The 25,464-nt window shown below is 56.1% G+C and overlaps 1 protein-coding gene across 8 annotated transcripts in view; it reads left to right on the top strand.

Moving 5' to 3' along the window:
• The window catches only part of FXYD6 (FXYD domain containing ion transport regulator 6), a 30,828-nt gene extending 5,574 nt beyond the window's left edge, over positions 1–25,254 (top strand). The window contains exons 2-8 of one of the 8 annotated variants that reach the window (XM_070078809.1): positions 20,111–20,176; positions 20,721–20,756; positions 20,859–20,933; positions 21,423–21,459; positions 22,136–22,185; positions 22,599–22,649; positions 24,080–25,254. In XM_070078809.1, coding sequence (XP_069934910.1) covers positions 20,116–20,176; positions 20,721–20,756; positions 20,859–20,933; positions 21,423–21,459; positions 22,136–22,185; positions 22,599–22,627 — 288 coding nt within the window. In that variant the 5' untranslated portion in view covers positions 20,111–20,115 and the 3' untranslated portion in view covers positions 22,628–22,649; positions 24,080–25,254. Of the gene's footprint in view, positions 1–20,080; positions 20,177–20,717; positions 20,757–20,858; positions 20,934–21,422; positions 21,460–22,135; positions 22,186–22,595; positions 22,650–24,079 lie in introns of all 8 variants that reach the window. The other 7 variants (XM_070078804.1, XM_070078801.1, XM_070078797.1 and 4 more) reach the window with 7 other exon arrangements.
• Positions 25,255–25,464: the final 210 nt, after the last annotated feature.

Genomic DNA, 25,464 nt, shown 5'->3' with positions numbered 1-25,464 from the left:
GCCTGGCCTGGCCCCGCCCATGCAGCACCTTCCCCATTTCCCGCCATTACCTCTGTCTGCCCAGTTCCTTTGGCAGAGCCTAAAAATGAAACATCTGACCCTACTTTGGATCTGGGAGATGCTGACATCAACAGAGGGGACCGTCCTAGCATTTTGGTCATTGGGATTCCACAGGCACCAGCTAGCAGACAGGAGGAAGGGGGACGGGGGGGCTGGAGCAGGGGCCGTGCCGAGAAGGCTCAGAGATGCCTGTGAGCTTGGATTGGTGATGACAGTCAAGAGAGAGTGAGGCTCTGTCCATTCGTGCTCTGCGTGAGGGACCCAGGGGTGCTTCTGCCACCAGGGAGTTTGATTTAGTGGGGGGAGGGGCCACTCACTAGTAGCAGCAGAACATGGGAGGGGTGTGGGCCTTGGATCCGTGGGAGCTGGGAGGGCACGAGAGTAGGTGGGGGAAAGGAAGGAAGGGGCAATGTGTTTTCTGAAACAGACACAGATAGCGTGGGGCCACAGCTTCCCCCCGCCCCCCAAGGGCTGAGTCTGCAGGTTTCCAGGCCGGTGGTCTGGGTTCATCCTCATGCCACTCGCAGCCCCATAGGGGGTGGTGGGAGTTTGTGCAAAGTGCCCTGCAGGCGGAGGCCAGCAGAGCAGTGGGGCTCCTCTGGACACAGGGACTGGCCAGCTGCCCGGCAGGCTGTGGGCAGGTGCAAGGGCCTGGCCTCCAGGCCCCGGGCGTCTGCTCCAGGTGTCTGTGTCTGCTGCTGGGGACTGCTTTTCTGTCCTGTCTTGAATGAGTCTTTGTGTGTGTGTGTGGGGCGGGGGGGGGGGGGGGGGGGGGGTGACCCCATCCTGCCTGGCCTCCTGAGGCTCCTGGCTTTTGTGTAATACCAGACTCCCTGGAACCTGTCGACATGCCCTGGGGGCGGGGGCCTCAGCCTCTGTGGGGGAGGGGGCAGCTCCCTGGCTCACATCCTCAGCCTGGTTGGCAGTACAATAGCACCGTGTGTGCCTGCCTAGGAGTGCGCCTGTGGGGAGCGCGTGGGGCTGTGGCTGGGATGGCAGTGACACCGCCTCTGCTGGTGGGCTGGCCTGGGGGCTTTTCAGGGACTGGGGTTATGATGTACACCGTCTGTTTCTCTCTCTAAGGAAGCAACTTTCCTTCTTCTCACCCTCCTCTGTTTTTTTTAATTTTCTCTGACCAAGTTTCTCATTCCCTTAAATAACTGGGTGTTAAAGACCAAGGCGCCCCTGGGTTAAGATAGCGAGTGCCCCTTGTGTGATAGAAGACTCTGCCTCTCCCACTCTGTCCTGAGCAGCCAGGCCGGACTGTGCATGGGCTTTGACCCTGGCAACACGAAGACCCCCACATGCAGCCCAGGAGTGGACAGTGCCCCTCGGCCCCGAAGGGGGATGGTGGCAGATTCCCCGCCACTGGGCCCTGCCCCACTGTCAGCAGCCGTGTTCTGCTCCCAGACTGTGCAGCTGCCTTCTTAGCCTTGCAAGGAACCCAGCAAAGGGTCCACGGCCCCAGCCTACTGGAACGGCACCACCTGCTGCTCTCCTCCTCCCCTTCCAGGCCTCCAGCCCTTTCCTTTCTCTGGGACTTTGTGGTGGGGGGAGCAAAGTTAGGCCGTGAAACTGAATAAATAATTGGTGTTTTTTTTTGGTTTTTTTGTTTTTTTTTTGTTTGTTTTTTTTTTTTTTTTTTTACAGGCAGAGTTAGACAGAGAGAAAGGTCTTCCTTCCGTTGATTCACCCCTCCAAATGGCCGCTACGGCCGGCGCACCGCGCTGATCTGAAGCCAGGAGCCGGGTGCTTCTCCTGGTCTCCCATGTGGGTGCAGGGCCCAAGCACTTGGGCCATCCTGCACTGCACTCCCAGGCCACAGCAGAGAGCTGACCTGGAAGAGGGGCAGCCGGACAGAACCGGCACCCCAACCGGGACTAGAACCTGGTGTGCTGGCGCCGCAGGTGGAGGATTAGCCTAGTGAGCCGCGGTGCTGGCCAAATAATTGGTGTTTAATTGCCTGCTTGATTAGCATTTACAACGCAAACTGAAGGAACAGGTTGCTTTCCTCTAGAGGAAACAGATCCATTGGTGGGCTCTGGTTGGACCCAGAGCGCTTGTTGTATAAGCCTTGCCTGACCCTTGGCTGTGTGGCTCTGACCCAGAGAAGCCCAGGTCCCAGAACAAGCTCCGGGCCCAGGGACCCACACCACTGGCTGGGAGGGATGGTTAGGGGCTAGGAGGCCGGTCTTGTGTTTAACTGGCTTTTTGGATTTTTGTTACCGTTCTGTTTGTTTCTAGCAGGTTGAGATTTGCAGAGAACTTGAGCAGAGAGTACAGGGTCCCAGTGCCCTCCCCGCTGCATGCAGTTTCATGGTTGGCTAAGATCTCAGGGTACCTGCTGCACGCCTGTTAGCCAGAGCTGATGCGTCATCCTCACCTTTTACCCAGCGTCCCGTCTGTGTGCCAGGATCCCGTCCAGGACACCGCAGTCACCGCGTCTCCTGTGACGGTTTCTCAGGCTTGATGCCTGTGACGGTTCTGGTGAGGTTCCTCGTAGGAGGCCCTGTGTGGGGACTTTGATGTCTTCCTGAGGCTCTGGGGCTCAGGAAGCGAGGGCAGAGGCACAATGCCATTGTCATCCCATCCGTCACATGGAGGGGACGTGCGGCAGGTGTGGATCACGCTGATGGCTGGCAGCAGCCTGGGCGTCCCCTCGGCTCCCACCTGCCATGCATTCCAGTGCCAGGGCCTGGTGGCCGCAGCTCTGTGCCCCTCCACATGCATCAGTGTGTCGCCCAGCGATCTCTGGCTGTCCTGGCCACCCCAGCTCTTGCAGGTCATAGGGACACACGGGTTATTAAAGAGAACCTGACACAGACGTGCTGGGTGCCTCGTCAGTACGGGCAGCAGGCAGTACGCACCCTCTGAGTCTGGAGAAGAATGGGCTCCAGTGGAGTGTCTAGGCTGGAGTGCAGGACGGGAGAACTATGGGGAGACCCTAGCAACTAGAGATGCCTGGGCTGCACCCTAGACCTGAGAATTTAATGGGACTTGGTTGGTTTGGGCATCTTTTTTTTTTTTTTTTTTTTTTAAAGCTCTCTGTGTGATCCAGGGTGTAGCCAGAGTTGAGAACTGGAATAGACAGGGAAGGGAAGGGCATTCTCAGTGGAGGCGACAGAGTATTCAAAGACACGGGGTCTGACTTACGCAAGGCGGGAGATGGGCAGACCCTCTCTGCTGAGAGTGGCAGAGAAAACACTGGAGGGCAGAGGAGGGAGAGACTTTGAGAGTTTTCTGTGCTCCCCAAAGCTCAGATTTTTAAACAGCTAAGCAAGATGCTGAAGCAGCACTGAATGCATTTGGGTTTGGAGGGAGGACACATGGAGCGATCCTCAGTGCCTGGGACAGAGTGGAGGGAGGGGCTAAAGGTGGGTACAGCCTCCACCCAGGGGAGCAGTGCAAATGGGCCAGCTCCCAGAGAGGCTGCAGGAGCGAGCATGGCCAGGACTTGGTGGCAGGTACAGTGTGGAGGCAGTGGCTAGGTGGACTGTGAGGCCCACCAGGCAGGGACCTTGTCTCTTGCTCATTGCTGTGTGCCTGTAGACTACTTGGACAGCAGTGGGCCGTTCATAAGTCTTTGTTAACTGGGTTACTGGAAGGGTAAACTTCCATGCTTTTCCTTTTTTTTTTTTTTTAAAGATTTTATTTTTTTGAAAGGCGAGTGACAGAGAGGGAAAGACAGAAAAGAAATCTTCTATCTGCTGGTTCACTCCCCAAATGGCTGTAACAGCCAAGGGCTGGGGCAGAAGAAGCCAGGAGCCTGGAGCCCCATCCGGGTGTCCCATGTGGGTGGCAGGGGTCCAAGTACTTTGCTGCATCTTCTGCTGCTTTCCCAGGCACATTCGCAGGGAGCTGGATCTGAAGCCGAGCAGCCGGGACTCCGGTATGGGATGCCAGCATGCTGGTCCCTGCCGTTCTTTTCAAAATTACACCTGCTCCACAGTTACTCTGCTTTTCCCCACCGGTGCTTCCACATAAATGCAGGCAAATCTCAGCAGTACGGAGAGCAATCATAACACAGAAGCTACCAGTGACCAGTGGGATTGGATTCTCTGCTAAAAGCCAGGTCTAGTGACATTTAAAGTCTCACCTGGGGGAATGCAGCAGGCACAGATGTGTTTTTGAAGAGATGGGGTCCTCACTTCGGTTCTGCACCCCATCTGATCCTGAGCCACGCCAGGAACAGGGCAGTGCATGGCTTTGCAGCCCGCTCCTGCGAGGCCGCCGTTGCTGGGCTAGAGCTTCTGCTGGCGTCCCTGGTGGGCGCGTGCACCTGCAGCTGGTGTGGGCCACGCCCCAGCTCCCAGCACCGGGGCACTGATGCCCTGCGGGGAGGCGGCGGCAGGGAGCCCGCGCTGCTGTGAGCTGTGAGAGGCGGACAAGGCCGGCAGGAGCACCTGAGTGGATGCCGAGGCTTATCTGGAAGCGATGGGGCATGACGGGGGACAGCTGGGGTCCACCAGCTGACAGAGAGCAGGCCTCCTCCCTCCTCCAGAGGCCCCCAGGGCCCAGCCTTACCCATGGTCAGGCATAGTTGGCGGAGCTGAATTGGGCAAGAAAATGTGAAAGGAAAAGAACAGGGCATGACCATGCCAGAGTTGAAAAAGCTGTGTTTCGGGTTGCTCTGATCCTCGCCACCCTTCCTGGGGCTGGGTAAGAACACTGGCATCAAGTGGGCCCTGTGATTCACGAGTCGAGATCAGCGTGTGTGGTTGTTTTTCTTCCCTGTCCAGAACTATACTCATCTTTTTTTTCCTAAATTTTTTTTATCATGTAAAATACACATAGGGGGAAGTTGACTTTGACTGTCTTTCGGTGTATGGTTCAGCGGCAGACTTTCACCTGGCAAAACTGACACTCAAAGCCCCGTGGAGCACTGACTCCGCGCCCCGGCCCCTGACTCGAGCCCTGCTAACCGCCGATCCACTGTCTGTGAATCTGGCTGTCGTAAGGGGAATCACGCGGCATTTGCCGTTTTGTGACTGGCTGATTTCACTTCCTGGCCTCGAGCTTCGTCCATGCTGCAGCGTGTGGCAGAATCTCCTCCTTTCGAAAGGCTGAATAATGCTCCATCTGTGGCTGTCCGTGGTTTGTTTATCTGTTCACCCGCTTGTTGAGACTTGGGTTGCGCCGTGTTTTGGCTACTGTGCACGCAGGTGCTGTGAGTGAGGGATACAGATAATCTCTTCAGGACCCTGTGTTTCACCCTTTGGGGCAGATACTCAGAGGAGGAATGGCTGGATCATGTAGTTCAGGGTGTCCCCCACCCCCAGACCTGCAGTAGCTGCTTGAAACTCCAGACACTCCTAAGTTCTCTCTGTACTGTGTTTTCTTCCCTTGCATACATACTGTAACAGTCCATCTGAGAACCAGGGGGGCTGTGAAGTGACTACCAAGGTGGGTAGTGCATAGTGGTAGATACGCTGGACAAAGGCACCTTGCAGGTAGGATAAGGCTAAATGACAGGCAGTTTCATCATGCTACTCAGAACAGTGTGCAATGGAAAACTTAGGGAGAGTTGTTTATTTCTGGGATTTTCCATGTATTATTTTTGTTCTACAGCTGACTGCAGATAACTGAAGTTGTGCAAAGCAAATCCATGGGGATGGAGGACTGCTGTAATTCATTTCTCATATTTTAAGGAACCACTACCCTGCTTTCCACAACAGCTGTTGTGTTTTGTATTCCTATGATTTCTCTGCATCCTAGCACTTCTTTTTCTGTTTTTCTGTAGCCATTCTAGTGTGTGAGATGGTATCTCAGTGTAGTTCTGGTTTGCATTTTCCTAGCGGTTAGTGATGTTGGCGTCTGTTCATATGCTTGTTGGCCACTTGTATTTGTTCTTTGGATAAATATCTATTCAAGTGCTTTGCTCATTTTTTAATGGAATTGTTTGCTTTTTGTTATTGTTGAGTTTTAGGTGAGTCTCTATATGTTCTGGGTATTAATCCCTTGTAAGATACATGATTTGCAATTGTTTTCTCCCATTCTGTGGGTTCCCTTTTATTCTGTTGGTAGTATTTTTGATGAATATTTAACAGTTTCCATGAAGTCCGATTTGTCTGTTTTTCCATGCAGTATTTTCTTCTACATTTCATAGTTTCAGGTCCTACATTTCGGCCACGGGTCCATTTGAGTTGATGTCTGTGTGTGCTGTTCCTTCTTTTGCACGTGGGTAGTTGGTGTCCCCAGCATCGTTGTGGAAAGGGCCGTGATTCTGCACAGAGTGGTCCTGACACCCTTGTCAGCACGTGGCACGTGGCACGGGAGCTTCTTTCCGATCCTCTCAGGTATTCTGCTGTCTCACGTGGCTGTCTTCATGGCAGCACCACACGTTTTGATTACCAGAGCTTTGTAGTATGTTTGCACATCAGGCAGCACGAGTCCTCCAACTTTGTACTTTTCCGTGATTACTCTGGCTATTTTATTGTGGGTCCTTGGAGATTCCTAGGAATTTTAGGTGGGTTTTTTGTGTCTGCAAAAAAACCTCATTGGGATTTCAATAGGGATTGCATTGACTCTGTAGGTCATTTTGTTTGCTGTTAGCATGTTAACAATATTAAGTCCTCCAATCTATGAAGTAAGTCTTCCAGTTACTTATGTCTTCTTTCATTTCTTTGAAAAATATTTTGTAGTTTTCATTGTGCAACTTACTTACCTTTTTGGCTAAGTTAATTCTCAAACATCTTACTCTTTTTGATGCTTTTAAAATGGATTTGTTGTCTTATTTTCCTGTACGGTTTGTCCATTCATTTTTTTTAAAAAAAGATTTATTTCTTTGCAATTCAGAGTTACACAGAGAGAGAAAGAGAGGCAAAGAGAGAGAGGTCTTCCACCTCTGGTTCACTCCCCAATTGGCCGCAACACCGGAGCTGTGCCAATCCGAAGCCAGGAGCCAAGATACTCTTCTGGGTCTCCCACGTGGGTGCAGGGGCCCAAGGACTTGGGCCATCTTCCACTGCCTTCCCAGGTCATAGCAGAGAGCTGGATCAGAAGTGGAGCAGCCGGGACTCGAACCAGCACCCATATGGTATGCCAGCACTGCAGGTGGTGGCTTTACCTGCTATGCCACAGTGCTGGCTCTGACAATTGTTTTTTGTTGTTGTTGTTGATTTAGTATCCTGCTATTTGGCTGAATAATTTGTTTATTGGTACTAACGGGTTTTTTTTGGTGGGTGTAGAATTTTTAGGGTTTTCTACATGCAAGGTCATAATGTGTGAACAGAGATCATTTTACTTCTTCCTTTCCAGTTTGGGTGCTTTTTATTTCCTTGTGCAGTTGCTCTGAGGAGCTTCCAATATTGCGTTAGACAGAGATCGTGAAGGGAAGCCTACCAGCCTCGTTGCTGGTTTGAACAGAAGAGCTTTTGGTCTGTACCCTGGAGTACGTTTGTGGAGGGCACCTTATATTTGCATAGCGTATGTTACGTTGAGGTGGTTTTCGAGTGTTGTTTTGCAGTCATGAGAGGATGTGGAGTGTTCTCAGGTGCTTTTTCTCTATTGAGATGATGATGCGGTTTCCTCCCCTTCATTCTGGAAACCTGTATATGGCATTGACTGATTGTCATATGGTGGGCCATCCACGCGTTCCAGAAGTACATCAGGGCCACCACTTTTGCTTCCCAGCCCCTGCGCAGTGGCCCACTTGTTGGGGAGTTAGCAAGGAGGAGTGGAAAGAGCATAGTTTTTGGTGACTGTCCCCACATGCGATGGTGAGCCGCCCTTGTTCCCCGGGCTGTAGCATGCTGGTGTCCAGCGTCCCGTGTGGTTGTGTCTCTGGGAGCTAATGCTTGTGAAGCAGCTTGGTAAAGAAGGTGTCTCAGCAGTGTTTGCTGTGATTCACGTCATCCCCGTCGTTGTCATCCCTCTCGACCCACGCGGGCAGGGGACAGCAGTGTGGGATATGGAACATGCAAAACACAGGTTCCCCTTTCTTTTCCCGCAGCCAGGGTGCCCCGAGGGACCCGAGTTCTGCCCTGATGCCCTGGGAGGCGGCAGGCCTTGGGAACAGCACCCTGGCTCTGCAGCGAGCCCTGGCCCTTCCCGTGCAGCTCAGGGCCCAGCCCACCAGGAGGGACGCACTGGAGGCTTCTCCTCGGAGAACTTTGGGGAGGAAGAAGGCCGGGCAAGGCTGGCCAGAGGGGTGCCCGAGGGCCTCAGGGGCTGGCTCAGACTAGGGCATGGATGTTTTCTCCAGGGACAGCAGGGTCTGTTGACTTTTCCTTGCAGATGTGGCCCTGGTGCATTTTATCTCCTTTAGAGCATCCGTGGGGCCAGGGTGCACTGGGCGGGGTGGAGGCTACCCAGGCAGCAGGTGTGTGGGGTCTCACGGGGAGAGGGGGCTGTGGAGGCTCATGTGAGGGCTGCCTTCTGCCCAGCAGACTGTCCCTTCTCTCCTGGCTTCACTGCCTGTGCCACTCCCCACCCTGCCCTCCGTGCTGGCTCAGTTTCTGCTGGGGCCGCTGTGTTGTCCCGGGGCTGCCCCTGCCCCGTCTTGCAGCCTCTTCCTCTTCCTCTTCGCCTTGCCCGCCTCCTCCCGCTTCTCTTGGGGCATCTCCCCTGCTCAGTGTCTCTTCCCCTGCCATCTCTTGCCTCTTCTGCTTTCCCATGCCTTGTGGTTTTCTGAATGTGGGCGCCCCTCGATTTTCCCAGGGGGAGGGGGACTCCCCTCAGTCTTCAGGAGGGGATGTGTCACTGTTGTTCCCACGCCACCTATCTTCGGCCCAAGGCTGAGGCCCCCCTCTCCATCCCATGGCAGAGGGGGGACGCTGGAGCCTTCCATGGTTGGAGGGCAGTGCCGAGGAACGGAGAAAGGGAGAGGAGACAGCTGGGCGCTTTCCCTGGCCAGCACTGTCCAGGCAAATGTAGGAAACGCTGGGGAGTGAGTGGTAGACGACCAGCCGCGGATGCCGACAGGCCCGTTGGTTGGTTGGCCGGGCATCGGGCACACTTTCCCACGCACAGGGACAGACACAGGGCTCGCAGAGCCAAGCTGCAGGGCAAGCTGGTGCTGTGGGTCTGGGAGCAGCGGGGCCTGAAGCCCACCAAGACCCCTCTCCCTGTCCCTGCTCCCCGAGTCTCTGTCCTGGGCAGCTCTTCGCTGTCTACTGCTGGTGCCTTCTGCCCCCTGAAGCCTCCTGTGCCCAGGTTTCCCAGCGTGGCTGCGTGCCTTACCACTCCCTTCCTTCCTTGGCTCTGCCGGGACCCCCAGGGGGCGCTGAAGTCTCCTGCCTGCAGGGAGGGGCTACAGAAGGGAGGAATGTGGCAGGCAGACAGTGCTTGTCCCCCACGGAGGCTGCCTGGTCCGAGCCTCATCGCTCCTGAGGTATGTGGTCTCATCCTTGCCTGGCAGCTGCAGAAGCAAACATCCCGAGAGCTTGAGTAACTCGCACGAGGCCACGGAGCCTCTGAGCAGCGGCAAGGTGGGAGAGCTGAGCGCTTCCCAGCACGGACTCCGGAGCCACACTGCTTGGGTTTGAACCTGGGCTCTGCTATTTTCTAGCATTGGGACTTTGGGCAAATGACGTGACCTTCTTGGCCTCATTTTTCTCATCTGTATAATGGGAATGATCACAGGGATTGTAAGCTACTTGGAACACCACTTGGCATGGCATGAGCACCCTAGAAAGTGTTATGCATTGTCCCAGTGCTTTACAGTTTACAAAGAACGTTGACCTGACACCTCTTATCTCACTTGGCCTTATCATAGCTTTGGAAAGCAGACAGGGGAATGGGCCGGCCCAGTCTGCTCTGCACCCACCCTCAGCCGCTTAGCTGCATGAGTCTGTAACCTGTTAAAAAACAATTACCTGCGAAAACAGCTCTGTCCACCCAGGGGCTGTAACTGCTCCGGGGGGGTTGGGGGGGTGGGGGCTGGCAGGCTATGTGCATTCTGCTGTCTCCTCTTCTCCTGAATACGTCTGAAGCTGGAGACCGTGGGCAGCACAGGCGTGTGTCTGCAGACCACGGCCCCTACCTGTGGCCCCCTCTGATCTGCAGGCGGCTGCATCTGACTACCGCAGTCTGCTGGGCTAGGAGCTGCCTGGGCCAGTGGGCCCCCAAAGTGCCGTGGCCTAGCTGGCCCCCGAGGGGTGGGAGCAATCCAAGCGCAGGCTCACAGCTCCAGCCAGCCCACTAAGGCTGCTCTCTCTCCATCAGCGGAGGCAGGCAGAGCAGGATCCAGGTCTGGAACCAACACTCGCTTCCCAGGTGGCCACTTCTCCTCTGCCTCTTTCTTAGGGGTGTGGTGGCAACAAAGGAAGCCCACCTTCTCTCTCTCTGGCTCCTGGGGAAGCTGATGGGGTTGGAATGGTGTGAGGCCAGGCCAGAGATAAGGGGCAAGACCAGAGATAAAGTCTAGGGGACAGACAGCCAGACAGACAGGCCTCCCTCCTGGCAGAGGTGGAATCTTGACATCAGATAACCTCACCATTTGGAAGGAGAGCAGGGGGAGGATGAGCTGCTGTGTCTGTGCAGCCGGGAGGCCTTTCTCGGGAGAGAGGGCAGAGTTGGCCTCCACTCTCCAGCCCGAGGTCGGCTTCTCTGCAGAGGAGCCTCCTTCCTGCCCCCATGTTCCTGCAGCCTGGGTCAGCCAGGTGGTCCTGAGTGTGCCTTCCCCTCTGCTCCTCACGGCCGCCCCTCCTGCCCGGCAGGCCTGGAGGAGGGCAGGAGTGGAGGCGGAGGCATGTCCTCAGAGCCAGCCCCACCCCCGGCAGGGGGGGATCAGCTACCTCTTTTTTTAAAAAATAAAGGTGTATTTATTATTTATTCAAAAGTCAGAGTTACAGAGAAGCAGAGGCAGAGAGAGAAAGAGAGCGAGAGAGAGAGGTCTTCCCTCTGCTGGTTTACTCCCCAGATGGCCGCAACAGCTGGAGCTGGGCCGATATGGAGCCAGGAGCCTGGAGCTTCTTCCGGGTTTCCCATGAAGGTACAGGGGCCCAAGGACTTGGGCCATCTTCTGCTGCTTTCCCAGGCCATAGCACAGAGCTAGATGGGAAATGGAGCAGCCAGGACTCGAACCCATATGGGACGCTGGCACTGAAGGCAGCAGCTTTACCTGCTGAGCCACAGCGCTGGCCCCTCAGTTGCTTCTTTGTACCTCACTCTTCTCAAATGAAAAATACGAATCTTCCTCTCATTTTAGCGGTGTCTGGCCTGCTGTGACCCCAGCGCCATCTGGTAAACCTCATTGTGGCTTGGTTATACTGTTTGTATGCACAGTCAGATCTTTTCACAGCTTCTTTGTTGCAAAGATTTAGAAACATCATAGGCCAAACGATGTCCCCTGGCCTATGTAATAATTATAGACTCTGGTAACCAGAGAGCCTGAACTGTGGAGCCTGGACACTGTTTGACTCATAAAAGTGCCCCTTCCAGTACGTTCTTTGTGGCGTGGGGTGCTCATCTTTGTACTGAGGCCCGGGTGAACTTTGGGGCCTGTTAGCCTCAGGCTGAGCTGCAAGGGAGCAGCAGGCAGGATGCACAGGGGCCGAGGGAGACCCTGGGAGCAGTGGGGTGGGCGGAGGGTGGGATAAGGAGGATTCGCTGTAACCTGGAGCCTCTGTATTTTGGAGGGCGGTGAATTCTGAGTTTTTCCACTCCACCTCACACTGTGTGGAATCAAAGATGATGTGGCGGGTGTGGAATCAAAGATGATGTGGCGCGTTGCGGCACCGCCAGCCAGCGGCGTCTCCTTCCAGCAGCGTTCACCCAGCAATTAAGCGGATGATGGGACTCAATACAGGATGACAGTCACCCGAGCAGCTCCCCTGATTGCCATCGCCCGCACGTGCACGAGCAGATGTGCCCGCGGCAGGGCGATCAGGGCGAACTTGGCAGGCAGAGAGTGCTGCTGCCACCAGAAATGTCAGCTGTTTACCAGCGTGGTGATGAATGAGAACAGGGGGTGGACGGGACAAGTGAGCAGGAGAATGAGGAGGCTCCGCAGCTGCCCACCTGCCCCATCAGGGAGCCAAGTGCTCAGGCCCCCAGGCAGGGGTCTGGGGCCCCTCTCAGAAGGAAATGCCCCCTCTCCCCCAGCATGCACATCAAGCCTCCTGGGATGGCCCTGAGCCCCCTCCCCCAGCTGCACCACTTCCAGCCTCTGCCTCCTGTAGCTTCCCTCTCCTCTCTTCCATCTAACACTCAGGGTGGGGACCGTCTGGCCCACAGGTCGTATCAGGCCCGCAAAGGCCCTGCCAAGGCTGCCGCAGGTGGGACTTGAAATTCTATAAATCCATAGCAGGATAGTTTTTCAGAAATATTTATTTATTTGAAAGACAGAGTCACAGAGACAGAGAAATATTTTTCATTCACTGGTTTGCTCCCCAAATGTCTGCAATGGCCAGGGTTGGGCCAGGCCAAAGCCAGGAGCCTGGAAGTCTGTCCGGGTCTCCCATGTGGGTGGCAAGTCCCAAGCATCTGGGCTATCTTCTGTTGCTTTCCCAGGTGCATCAGCAGGGAGCTGGATTGGAAGTGCAGCAGCCGGGTCTCAAACCTGGTGCCCATATGGGATGCCAGTGTCACAGGTGGCTTTACCTGCTGTGCCACAGCACCAGCCCCCAGGCTGATTTTGAAGTTGATCATTTTTTTTTAAGATTTGTTTTATTTATTTGAAAGAGAGAGTTACAGAGAGAGGTAGAGACAGAGACAAAGGTCTTCCATCTGCTGGTTCACTCCCCAGATGGCCACAATAGCCGGAGCTGCGCTGATCCGAAGCCAGGAGCTAGGTGCTTCTCCTGGGTCTTCCACATGGGTGCAGGGGCCCAAAGACTTGGGCCATCCTCCAGTGCTACCCCAGGCCACAGCAGAGAGCTGGATCAGAAGAGGAGCAGCCAGGACCAGAACCGGCGCCCATATGGGATGCCGGCGTTTCAGGCCAAGGCTTTAACCCGCTGGACCACAGCGCCAGCCCCTGAAGTTGATCATTTTGTTATGGCTTGGGAATAATGTGATAAATATCCAAACGTTTCTTGGCAGTAAAAGGTTCCCCACCCCTGACTCCGTTGCTATGCCTGGAAATGAGACTTACCACCTCTGCCGGCAGGCCCCACGCACCTGGCTTCCTCCCCAGAGACAAGAATGTGTGGGAGCGGAGGGGCCCTGGCACGCCGGATAGAGTTTCTTGGTGCAGCAGTGGACAAAGGCGTCTGTGTTCCTTCAAAGGCCTGTCTGTGTTATGTCCTCAGCCACTGACCCTGGGGCAGGGCAGGGCCAGCAGTACCACCGATGGGATTTTCCACAGTGGGTTTGGGGGCCCAGGGACACCCCAATGTAGCCCGGAGGAGTGGAGAGTTTGCCACTTCCAGACCTGAAACCAGGCTTCTTTCCGTGCACTGTGAGCCGATCCCAAGTGTTCTTTTTGGAATACAAAGGCACGTCCTGACTCCGGAGCTGGGCACTCAGCATGGGTTCCAGCCGCCTTACCGGAATTCCCACCCCTCATGCTTTAGTCATATATGGTTTATTCACTGTTTTATTTCTTAGTTTTTTAAGAGTCAGATAGTGATCTCCCGTCTACTGGTTCACTCCTCAAATGTCCTCAACGGCCAGGTCTGGGCTGGGCTGAAGCCGGGAGCCAAGAACTCAGACCAGGTCGCTCTTGCGAGTGGCAGGGCCAGCATCGCTTGAGCCATCCCTGCTGCCTCCCAGGGTGCGCATTAGCAGGAAGCTGGAGTTGGGTGTTGAACCCAGGTACTCGGATGTGGGATGTACAGCAGCCCCTCAGCCAGACGCCTGCCCCACGCACTGTTTGGGAAGACGTCTTTAGCTAGAAATGGCAAACACTCGGGCTGTAGCTCTCACTGCCCCTCCTTTGCTGTGTGGACGAATGCTGTCTCTCCTGCTCAGCCTCATTCAGAGTCCTGCTAGGGAAACCAATTCAGATAGCCACTGTTGAGTGAAGGGCCTTGAGGTTCAACTTGAACTTGAACGGAACACTCTTTGTCATCCCTGCTTTCTGTTTTCCCCCCTCACTGCCTTTGTTCCTGTCTCCGCTGCCAGAGTGCCCTGTCTTTTCTTTCTCTCTAACCCCTCACACAATGCCAGCTCCTCCCTAGAAACATACCAGGGCCCGTGCTGTGCCTCCTGCCCTGCCTGGCTCTCGCTACATGGAGCTTCTCTCCCCATTTGCTAGCAAACCCTGCCCGCCTCTCCTTGGCAGCCAAGGCTGTGTCTTGGTTCCTGGTTAGCCCCTGCAGACCCAGAGTAGCATGGCCTATTCTGGGAATTTGGTGTTTGTGGAATTGACTTGAACCTGGGCGGCTCTGGAGGTGACTGGGGGTGGGGAGCCTGAGGGGTGGGTACAGCAGTGATGCCAGCTGCTGGCCACTGTGCCACGTGGACTCCTCGACTTGTGTCTTTCCTGCTTCCTCTGCGTGATAACCCTTCCCCTGGCTAGAGCTGGACAGGAAGCCACTGTGGGAAGCCTGGCCCTGTTCACTCTGCCCACTGTCACCTTGGGCCCAGTACTCACAGGAAGGCCCCTCAGGTTTGAAGGCCTATAATGTGCAGTTCGCCCCCTTCCAGGTCCCGAGCCCAGCCTCCCCACTGGCTGAGCTTGGAGTAGGTGTAATTTGGAGGTGGGGCTTGGTCTGGAAAGTAGCAGAAAGTGTGACCCCCACCCCCACCCTGGACACACACACACAGACACACATATCGGGTGAAACAAAGATTTTACAAGCAGCAAGGGCTCAAGATGTATGTGATTTAATACTTTTTTTTTTTAAGATTTATTTGTATTTATTTGAAAGACAGAGAGAGAGAGAGAGAGAGAGAAAGGTCTTCCATCCACTGGTCCACACCAGAGTTGTGCTGATCTGAAGCCAGGAGCTTCCTCTAGGTCTCCCATGTGGGTGCAGGGGCCCAAGGACTTGGGCCATCTCCACTGCTTTCCCAGGACACAGCAGAGAACTGGATTGGAAGAAGAGCAGCCGGGACTAGAACTGGCACCCATATGGGATGCCGGTGCTTCAGGCCAGGGCTTTAACCTGCTGTGCCACAGTGTCGGCCCCTGATTTAATACTTTGAATAATGCATTTAAGACATTCTGACTGCCTTGGAGGGATTTTCCAGCAGAAAATCTCTGATTCCAGACTTGGTTTTTGAGAAGAAGGGAGAGCGACCCAGTGATGGCTCACAGCTCCTCGCCTCACAGCACACATGGCCTACACACTGAAAAAAGCCAAAAAGCCGAACCTGGATACCCCCTGGGCCGAACTGGACTGTGGGACGAGTAACCAGGGTGAAGCCAGAGTAGGCCTTGCAGTGGGTTCTGGAGATAGTCCACGTCGGAGGGGAAGCCAAACCCGAGACCCCGAGCTAAGCCCAGCGCCCTTGAGATGGGCTGAAGTGCTCTCAAGTTGGTATCTGCCACTCTCGTTCTCCATAAAAGCTCAAAATAAATGCTCTCTGGGGGAAAGCATCCCGTTGTAAGATCAGAAGAGGGAGAAAAAATAAGGGGAAAAATCAACAAGAGCAAGAGTAAAATGAGCAGAAGAAAAGCTGGGTGGTGGAGGGGGGCAGAAACCAAACCAAATCTATCACCAGCGATAGTTAACTGAGTGATTTGGAGTAAATTTGCCAATTAATTAACAGGGTTTGAAAAATCAGCCCTTTGCTAGTTATAAAATGATCACACACCAAAGAGCACAGGAAAGTAGGAAGTGAAACGGAATTTAAGACCAAGAGTCCCTGTGTCGTCCTAAGAGACCTGACACACCCACAGAACAATAGAACAGGATTTTTTTAAAAAAAGATTCATTTGAAAGGCGGAGTTACAGAGAGGCAGAGGCGGTGGCGGGGGGTGGGGGGGTGGGGTGGGGGGGGTGGGGGGGGGTGTCTTCCATCTGGTGGTTCACTCCCCAGTTGGCCACAGTGGCCAAAGCTGTGCTGATCCAAAGCCAGGAGCCAGGAACCAGGAGCTTCTTCTGGGTCTCCCACATGGATGCAGGGACCCAAGGACTTGGGCCATTTTTCACTGCTTTCCCAGGCCGTAACGGAGAGCTGGATCAGAAGTGGGGTATCTGGGACTCCAAACAGCACCCATATGGGATGCCGGCACTACATGCGGCGGCTTTACCTGTACACCACAGCGCTGGCCCCAAGTAGAACAGTTTTAAACTATGTTATATTACAGTAAGAAACACAGGAATAAAGCTAAAAACTTCTCATTGTGATAAATTTTAAACCACGTAACAATTTGTAATTGGTTAATCAAAAAATGAAAAAAAAAAAAGTAAGAATGCTAAAATACAGTCAATGTAATGGGCATATAAGAGCTTCTTCCCCAAAATGAAGGAGTCCTGAACATGCATGAAATCGGTTTTTGAAATACCTGACCAGGTAGTAAGTCCTGGAGCAGAACATTTCCAGGCGTCTGTAGGCCACACATTGTGCTCTCTGAGTATAGTGCACTTGAGTTAGAAGTTGGTAAGAAAAGCAGCCTAAAAATCAGGTGAGAAATGGAACGGAAGTTCAATGTGCTGAGAACTGAAGGGCCAGGAAGCCGCGTTTTACAGAGGCTATGGCGGAGGGAAAGTGGCCCTCAGTAGGGGTTTCATGTGGAGTAGCAGGTAAGGCTGCCACCTGCAGTGCCGGCATCCCACATGGGCACCGGTTCGAGTCCCGGCTGCTTCACTTCCGATCCAGCTCTCTGCTATGGCCCGGGAAAGCAGCAGAAGATGGCCCAAGTCCTTGGACCCCTGCACCCGCATGGGAGAGCCAGAGGAAGCTCCTGGTTCCGGGCTTTAGATCAGCTCAGCTCTGGCTGTTGTGGCCATCTGGGGAGTGAACCAGCAGATGGAAGACCTCTCTCTCTGGCTCTACCGCTCTCTCTAACTCTTTCAAAAAACAAAACAAACAAACAAACAAACAAAAAAAACAATAAATCTTTAAAAAAAAAAAAACCGGGAGTTTTATAATAGTCTCGGGTGCTTATGTGAGAGAAGACACACAGCTGAGTGCCGGCGGGCTGGGTTCCCAGCATGGGCAGGCAGACACTGCAGACCACAGCAGGAACCCGGGCAGGGGGCAAGGGCAGAATTGGGAGAACTTCCAGTCAGCATCAACAGAACCAAGAGATGCTTTGAAAAGACTGCGAAGGCTCCGGTGAGACTGAGCCGGGAGGAAGGGAGCCGTCAGTCACATGAGGGAAGCAAATGGGGATAGCGACAGACCCAGCAGAAACCAGACAGCAAGAAAATGCTAGAAACCACGCTGTGGCATTGCATCTGAAAACAAAAATCTTTTTATAATAAAGGTAGCGCAGGTGCGCCTTGTGGAGCGGCCGTGAAGGTGCCCCTCAGAATGCCCTAACCCATGGAGTGCCGGAGCACAAGCCCTGTGTCTCCTGCTACTGTGCACCCGGGAGGCAGCGGGTAATGGCTGGGAGTCCTTAGGTTCCTGCCACCCAGACGGAGCTCCTGGCTGCGGACTTCTTCCTGCTGCAGGCATTTGGGGAGTGAGCCGGAAGATGGAAGCTCTCTCCTCTCTCTCTCTCTCTCTCTCTCTCTCTCTCTCTCTCTCTCTTTCTGTTTCTCTCTGTCACTCTGCCTTTTCAAATCAACAGATACACCTAAACAAATTAGAATTCATGAAAAGCTTCACATAGATACCTAAAGAGTGCCACAACCAGTAATGAATTGAACAGGAGATCTGAAGTCTCCCTACAAGCGCAGGTGGCTCTGCAGGTCAGTTTTAGCAAACATTCAAGCACAGGTGGTTCCGAGCTGCAGACTCTCCTAGGGAATGCCAAGAGCACAGAGGCTGGTTCTGCGAGGCCAGCACTGCCACACCAGACCAGGCAGGGCCACTGCAGTGAGACTGAAATTGCAGCCCAGTCGCACAGGTGCACATAGATGCAAAAACCCGAAACAGAATACCAGCAAACCAAATCCATCTGTCACTGAAAAGATACTACCTTGTTGTTGACCTGGGAAATGCTAGGAGGGGGTAACATTCTATACGAGGAATTGACTTCATTGATAGATCAAAGGAGAAGAGTTAACTCATTCATAAGTAACATAAAACAGAAACACCTTGGAAAGCCTGGTAGAGTGGAACTTTCAAAACATTAAAAGAACTCCATTTAAAACCAGCGATGAGATGGTGTGTGCGTGCGTGAGTGTGCTTGTGTGAGTGTGTGTCCCCATCATCATCGTTTCTGCCCTTCCCTGGGATTCCGGCCAATGCACTCAGGTAACAACAGGATAAAGAAGAAACAGTACTGCCTCGTGTACAGATGGCGTGTCTCAGGAGAAAACCCAGACAGCTGTGGGAGCAGTAGTCAAAACAGTGAGAGTTTAACATGATTATTGGATTCAAGATCAATATACAAAAATCAACCATTTTTCTCTATACCTGCAAAACAAGGTAACATTTTAATTAGCAATAAAATGTAGAAGGTATCCAGGAATGAATCTAACTGAAGACGTGAGACCTCTGTCAAAGCACATATAAAGCATTATTAGACAACAATGAAAACGACGTAAACCAATGAAAAGATTTATTATTTATAGGAGACTCAAGATCAGAAATATGCCAGTTATCCCCAAGTTGTTCTGTAGACAGACCTGATGCTCTTCGTCTTCTTTTTGGATTACTTATTTACTTATTTGAAAGGCAGAGTTACAGAGAGAGAGGAAAGGCAGAGAGAGAGAGGTCTTCTGTCTGCTGGTTCACTCCCCAAATGACCGCAACAGCTAGAGCTGGGCCAATCCAGAGCCAGGAGCCAGGAGCCAGGAGCTTCTTCTGGTCTCCCACGTGAGTGCAGGGGCCCAAGCACTCGAGCCATCCTCTGCTGTTTTCCCAGGTGCATTAGCAGGGAGCTGGATGGATGGGAAGTGGAGGAGCCAGGACAGAACCGGTGCCCACAGGAGATGCTGACACTGTGGGTGGCGGCTTTACCTGCTACGTCACAGCGCTGGCCTCCACGTGTACCGTTTTACACACAACATGTAATGAATCTTTGGAAGAAGTATGAATATGAAATGAGACAGCTTAGAAGGGCATTTCTGTCTTTTAATGAAGACTTTGAATCGAGGCCCTGGATGCGGTTGCTCTGACCCCTGGTGGCCGAGAGCTGAAGTGCAGCTGGGTTTGCTTGCTCCGGGACAGGCACAGGAGGTGCCTGTGTGAGACAAGGGGTCGGAGGTCCCGGCCACCCCCGGTCTCACTCCCGTGGAAAGGAGCGCACGCCCTGGGCTTTTTTGATTCAGGTTCCTTTGCCTTCTCTGGCTCTTTACCTCTTTAAGCCCAGCAGGAGGTATGGGGGATATACTGAAATTTATCCCTGGGTGGAACTAGCTGGCCCTGCTCTCTGCCTCTGTCCATCCTGGGGCCACACCCCAGAGACCAGGACTCCGTGAGCTCCTGAGCAGGGCCTCAGCATGTTCTTGGGCAGGAGGGCGTGACACGGACATGCACACTGCCTGTGTCCAGGGAAGACCTCCTTCTGGGGGGAGTGTGGGTGAGGAGCCACCCAGGGCAGGTGCAGCATCTCAGGGTTCCCGTGGGGCGTCCAGTCAGCAGCCTGCCCACCCACCCAGCAGGCTGGCCCTCGGGCTGCTGGCTTACCTGCCCCGTTTAATCTGATTCCCACGAGAATTTCTGATGGGTGGGGTGGGGTGGTGCTGGCTATGGGAATCAGGCCAGGAAGCCCCCATCAGAATACTAGAGATGCCCAAGAAGGGTGGACTGGGGGAAGGAACTCAGATGAGATTTCCCCAAAGTCCTTTTACCACTCCAGCCCAGAGGCCATGTGGCCTGGTTGGGAGTGGGCTGAGGATCCGGGCCCTGCACCTGCTGTGGCGGGAGTCCACGGGCCTCTTGGCCTGTGACACACGGTAATCACTGAGCCTGCTGAGTGCGCTAACGGATTAATACAGAGCTCTCTGCAGGCAGCTGATAAAGGTCAGCTCTCCACTCAGGTTGCTTGGCCTCGCGCCTGTAGTGAGTGCTCAGGGAGGAACCACTGGGCAGGGCAGACTGATGGCCGCGGTGGGGCTCTCCTCCCCAGGGACTCCTGTGATCCTCCCTCTGTCTGCAGACGCCATGGAGGTGGTCCTGATCTTCCTGTGTAGCCTGCTGGCCCCCCGCTTGGTCCTGGCCAGTGGTAAGTGCCCCCCACCGCGCCCCCAGACTTGGAGGCGTAGGTTCTTCCTGTCTGGTCGGGTCCCCTCCCGTTAGTTGGCAGAGAAAGTCCTGGAAGGAGACGGCAGGTCACGGCCGAATCCCATTGCCCACGTCTCCCCACAGCCGGGCCCGCAGGGTCTGCCATCGCGCTCTCCACCCCCTGCACTTCTGGCTTTGAGCTCTGGGGGTCAGAGCTGCATGTCGGTTTCTACACCCTTCCTATCCAGTGTGCTGTTTGTTGCCATGACGCCTTCCTTGGTCAGTTTCCCCATCTGTCACCAGAGGAGAGCAGTGCCTGCCTCCAGGGGGCGATGTTAGAATGAAAAGGAGCAAGGACTTCACTGGCCTCTGAGCCCTCCAGGCCCTGGCCCCCTGGCTGAGCCTCACTTACCGGCAGGTCTGCCCCTCCCTGCCCTGCAGGGGAACCCCTGTGGGGCCCGAGATGTGTGAGCCCTGGTCAGACCCTTGGGAACCAGGACAGGCGCCGGCTGCCTCCTGACAGCGTCTCTCTGTGTTCGCAGCAGCTGAGCAGGAGAAGGAGAAGGACCCTTTCCATTATGGTGAGCAGTGACGCCACCCTGGGTGCTGGGAGAGGGCGGCTGTGTCACAGGGCCGGTCCGGTCCTGGCCCCGCTCCGTCTCTCACCTCCGTTCCCTCCGCAGACTACCAGACCCTGAGGATCGGGGGATTGGTGTTTGCCGTCGTCCTTTTCTCTGTGGGGATCCTGCTTATCCTAAGTAAGTGTGTGTCCCTCTGTCCCCCGGGGCTGCCATGCGTGGATGCTGCACACGAGCCTGGCTGTCTTCCCTGCGCCCAGTGCAGTGCTGGGCGCGTAGTCAGTGCTCAGCAAAGCAGGGAGGCAGGGATGCGGGAGGGGAGCCCCCGCAGAGGGGGAGGGGCAGAGAGGCTCTCCCGGTGCTGGGGCTGGCCGTCACAGGAGGCAGGAGACAGATGCTGTGTTCCTTGATGTGAGCCTGGTCTGCACGGAGCTCCTGCCGGTGTTGCCGCTGTCCCAGCTGTTGAGTGTGCTGCCTTGGGCTCAGAAGGCCCCACCCCTCCTGGCAGGGCTGCTGCACACAGGTGTGCGTGCAATGCACCCCACCCCCCAGATCCAGGGGGCGCTTCCACCTGTACGGGCTCAGGGTAGCCTGGCCAGGGCTGAGCCAGCAGCATGAGCTGGGACTCACGCCACGAGCCTAACCTGGGACGCTTTGCTTGCCTTTCAGGTCGCAGGTGCAAGTGCAGTTTCGCTCAGAAGCCCCGGTGAGGATGCTGTGACGGTGGACGTGGGCGGGGAGGGGCTCGTGCGTGGCCCCAGAGGGGTGTGCCAGGGACCCTTGTCTCACAAAGGCCCTGTGTGCATAGTGGAAGTTGGAGGCTCGTCAGGGGACCTTGGGGGAAGAGGAGAGGTTGAAACGTGAAGTTAGCACATCCCTCCCTCTCCTGATGGCAAGAACGTGCAGAGCCTTGGCCGGAGCCCTCCAGACAGTTGGACCTGCTGGGAAGAGAAGGAGACCCCGTGGCCTCTCCGGGGCCCCTCCATGCAGGACCTGAGATGCTGTCCCTACTTGTCCCCTCTTCTGAAGCCCTTTTAACTGAGGGGACTCTCGGCCTCCCTCTCCACCCCCACACAGGGGTCGCACTCCACTAATCCGGAACAGAAACCAGGGGTGCCCCTGGACCCCTGAAGCCCAGGGCCTGCATCAGGACACCCCCAGGCCCCACGTGGCCGTCCCCAGTGTCTCTGGGGCTGACACACAGGGCACCTGCAAATTTCCTGTCCCGACTGCTCTGTGTGTCCCGGGCACCTGTGGTACAGAGCACGTGGACTGCTCAGAGCCGCTGCAGGAGACCCATCCCACGCGGCCCTGGCCAGCAGGGGGCAGCTGTGAGTTCTCCCTGGAGACCTGTGACGGGGCTGTGTGTCTTCCTCCCACAGGGCCCCCGGGGACGAGGAAGCCCAGGTGGAGAACCTCATCACCGCCAATGGTAACTGTCCCCGACCCCCCTCCCAGGTGGAAGAGAGGGGGCTGCAGGGGCCCCGCGGGAGGCCAGGGAACTACCCGGCACCAGCTGGGGCCGCCCTTGAACTATAGCCAGCCAGGCCTTGCCGTGCCAGGTGGGGGCTGCCTGGGGCTTGTACAGTGCCTCTCGCTGCCACTGCCACCACCACCACCACCACCACCACCACCACCATGCTGCTTATAGCCCTGGGAGGGAGGCCGTGGGGCCCTCGTTTTCCAACCCAGGGGTTCAGGGAGCATGCCCGAGCTCCTGGGAGCAGCAGCCACAGGGCAAGGACCTTGCGTGTCCCCTTCAGACTGTCCGGAGGCAGGCACGGGCGGGATGGCCACAGGGGCGGGGTCCCCACTCACTGCAGCCCCTTCTGGTTTTCTCAGCAGCGACAGAGCCCCAGAAGGCAGAGAACTGAGGTGCAGCCCTCCGGCGGGGAGGTGAGCCGCTCACGGGGGTCTGGGCGGGGGAGGCCGGCGCAGGGAACGGGGCTGGCTGCTGCAGCGGACACAGCTCTTCTAGTCCACCTGGTCTGCGGTGCCTTCAGGAGTCGAAAGGGACAGCGAGCATCCTGCCTGCACACCGTGGGCATCAGAAATGGGGCCTCCAACCGCGCCCGAGGGTCAGCCCCGCAGGCCTCGTCCCAGCCTCCACGTGGGCACGGCCTGGCGAGGAGTTGGGGTTTGCACAGTGCCACTGGTGTCAAAGTAGCCTCGATGACATCATCATGAGTCACAAAGACCATTTCTGGAGAGCCACTTAAAAAAAATGTGTAAAATTTCCAACCCTGTGCAGAACTAGCTCCAAGAGAAGTAGCGCCCCCTCCTATCCTGGTGCTACCAGTCGCTAAGATTGCAGGGTCCTGTCTTTAGGATCAGTTTCCAGTGTGTGCTCAGGGGACACAGAAGTCACCACAGGTCCCTGCATCCCGGTGTCCAGAGTGCAGCCCCTCCCAGGCCCTCGCCAGCCTGCCAGAAGCAGCAGAGTAGGACAGCTGGGGTTGGGCCCATTCTGTGGCTGCAGAAACTGAGGCCAGTGGGCATAGCTACACAGACCGGATGTGACAGGCCCGGCTTGGAGCTCAGGTCCCTGGCTGGCTGTCGGTGGGTGCCATTTCCACAATGGCCCCTGTCCTGCCTGTCCCACATGGGGACCCCCTGGGCCATGCCAGAGCATCGGGCTTCCATCAGCTCACTTTGGCCTCTCCTTCCTCTACAAGTGAGGTATGAGAGCCCCCAGCCTCCACCACCCTGCTGCCTGGGGATCTGGTGCCTGACACACAGGTTCTCCTGGGATCCTAAGGGCCCAGTGTGCTTGAGTGGCACCTGGACCCATTCCCTAGTGCCTCTGCGTCCCCCTGAACAGCCCGCAGGTGGGCTCAGGACGTCCATCTTCTGGGTGGGGCTCTGCAAGGTAGTGGTGGCCCCGGCTGGAGAGGGCCACTGGTCCCCGTCTAGGAGGTGGACGTCCTGCTGGGTAGTGTGGTGTCCTGTGCACTGCCGCTCCCCTGGCCAGCCAGGCCGTGCCTCCATGGCAATGGCATGGAAAGGCTCCAGGCAGGCAGCCTCCAAATGAGCGGGCTCCTCCTTGAGTTTTATTTCTCCCATGTGTCAGCACTGGGGGCACTTGCTGAGTGTGTCTTGGGTTCACGGCTGCCGGGCCCCGGCCGGCCTGGGAGCCCCCTTCCCCTGAGGCCCCTGCTGTCTCGGGCCCCTGCCTCGCTTCTCTGCAGCCCAGGCGTGTCCTTCGTGCTTAGCCGGGGACCTGGGGCTTTGAAAGGCCTCGCTCAGGGCGGGGAGGGGAACAGATCAGGAGCTCCCGCGGGAGCCGCAGCTGGGCTGTGACGGAAGTTCCCTCGCTCCCTCCCCAGCCTCCGGAACCTGCAGGCAGCTGCCCGGACTGCGACGTTGACACTCGAGAGAAGCAGCCACTCCGGTAGCAGACCTTTTCCCCTGGAGAAGCCGAGAACTTGTGTGTGCCCTGCTCCCCGGTCCCCTCTAACGTCTCCCTAATGATGCAGCCTCCGCCCGCGGTCCCGGCCCCCTCCCGTGACGTGTCCATGTGTCCATGTGTGTTTGCTGCCTGTGGTCTCGTGGCTACTTGTTTGTGGGTGACACCGTGTTAGTGAACTGTGGACTCGCTCCCCTGGGCAGGAGCTGGGCTCTGGCACTGCCGGCTCCTCCCTGCTCCTACTGCCCCCCCAGCACCTCCCACTCTTCCCGGTCTTCCCCCACCAGAGACCAGCCCTTGTCTTGATTGGGGGGTGGGGGGCAAAGTCAGAGTCGGAGCCTGGGCCAGAGACCCCAGCTGTTGTGGGAGCCGGGAAGGCTTGGCCTCACCCTCACCGTCACCCTTCATGGTTCTCTGCTCCTTTCACAAGTACCTGGCTCCTGTCCCGCCCCCGCCCCCCCCCCACACGCACAGGCTCACACATGCCAGGTCTGGTCTGAAGGTCACTCAGCCATCGCAGATTCAGAGCGAGCAGCCCGAGAGCCTGGTGCAGCCTTCAGGCAGCCTCACACGGCCATCTTCCTCTGGGGGGCTTCCACCAGGAGCACCCAAGGATGCCAGGCCCAGGGCTTCCAGCCTGCCCCCCTGCATGTCTTAGCAATAACCCCATGGGCTCTGGGGCCCCCTGCGTCCTGCTTCCCAGACCTCCACCTGCAGCCCGGCTCGTCCCTGATGTTGGGTCTCCAGCAGGAGATGCTGAGGGTCTCCTGCCCTGTTGAGGACGCTGCTGGGGTGGGCAGCAGCGGGTGGGGAGGTGCCGGGGTGGGCGGTGGGTTTGGCTACTCTGACTGCATCTCTTCTCTGCCCGGCCATAGCCGGAGCGGTGAGGGCTGAGGGAGACCCTGGGCTCCGTGCAGCCCTGCTGCAGAGGGCTCAGCTGCATGGTGCAGGTCCCAGGAATGGAAATGCAGAGCGGATCCCGGTGCCCTCGTGGAGCCCCCACACCATGCCGCCGCGCCCAGGGCTGCCCCTCTGTCTTGTGCTCTCTCCTCGCGATAACATCAGAAACAGGAATAAAATATCACTTGTTTCCTAGCGGCTCTGGGGCGCTTTGCTTTCTGTACAAGAACTTAACCATCAGGAAGGCCTGTGAGCTTAAAGGGCCAAACCGTGGCCGTCCTTGGCCAGGGGAGGAAGTGAGGTCCAAGGAGGTAGCCGGGCAGGTGCGTGTTCATCTCCGCTGCTTTGGCAGACTCTCCCACCCCCACCCCGCCCACTTCTCTCCCTGTCCCTTCTCTGCCCTCC

This window comes from Oryctolagus cuniculus, chromosome 1 (assembly GCF_964237555.1).
Source record: "Oryctolagus cuniculus chromosome 1, mOryCun1.1, whole genome shotgun sequence".
Classification (NCBI taxonomy): domain Eukaryota; kingdom Metazoa; phylum Chordata; class Mammalia; order Lagomorpha; family Leporidae; genus Oryctolagus; species Oryctolagus cuniculus.
The sequence above is the reverse complement of the archived record's forward strand: the minus strand, read 5'-3'. Positions and strand labels throughout refer to the sequence as shown.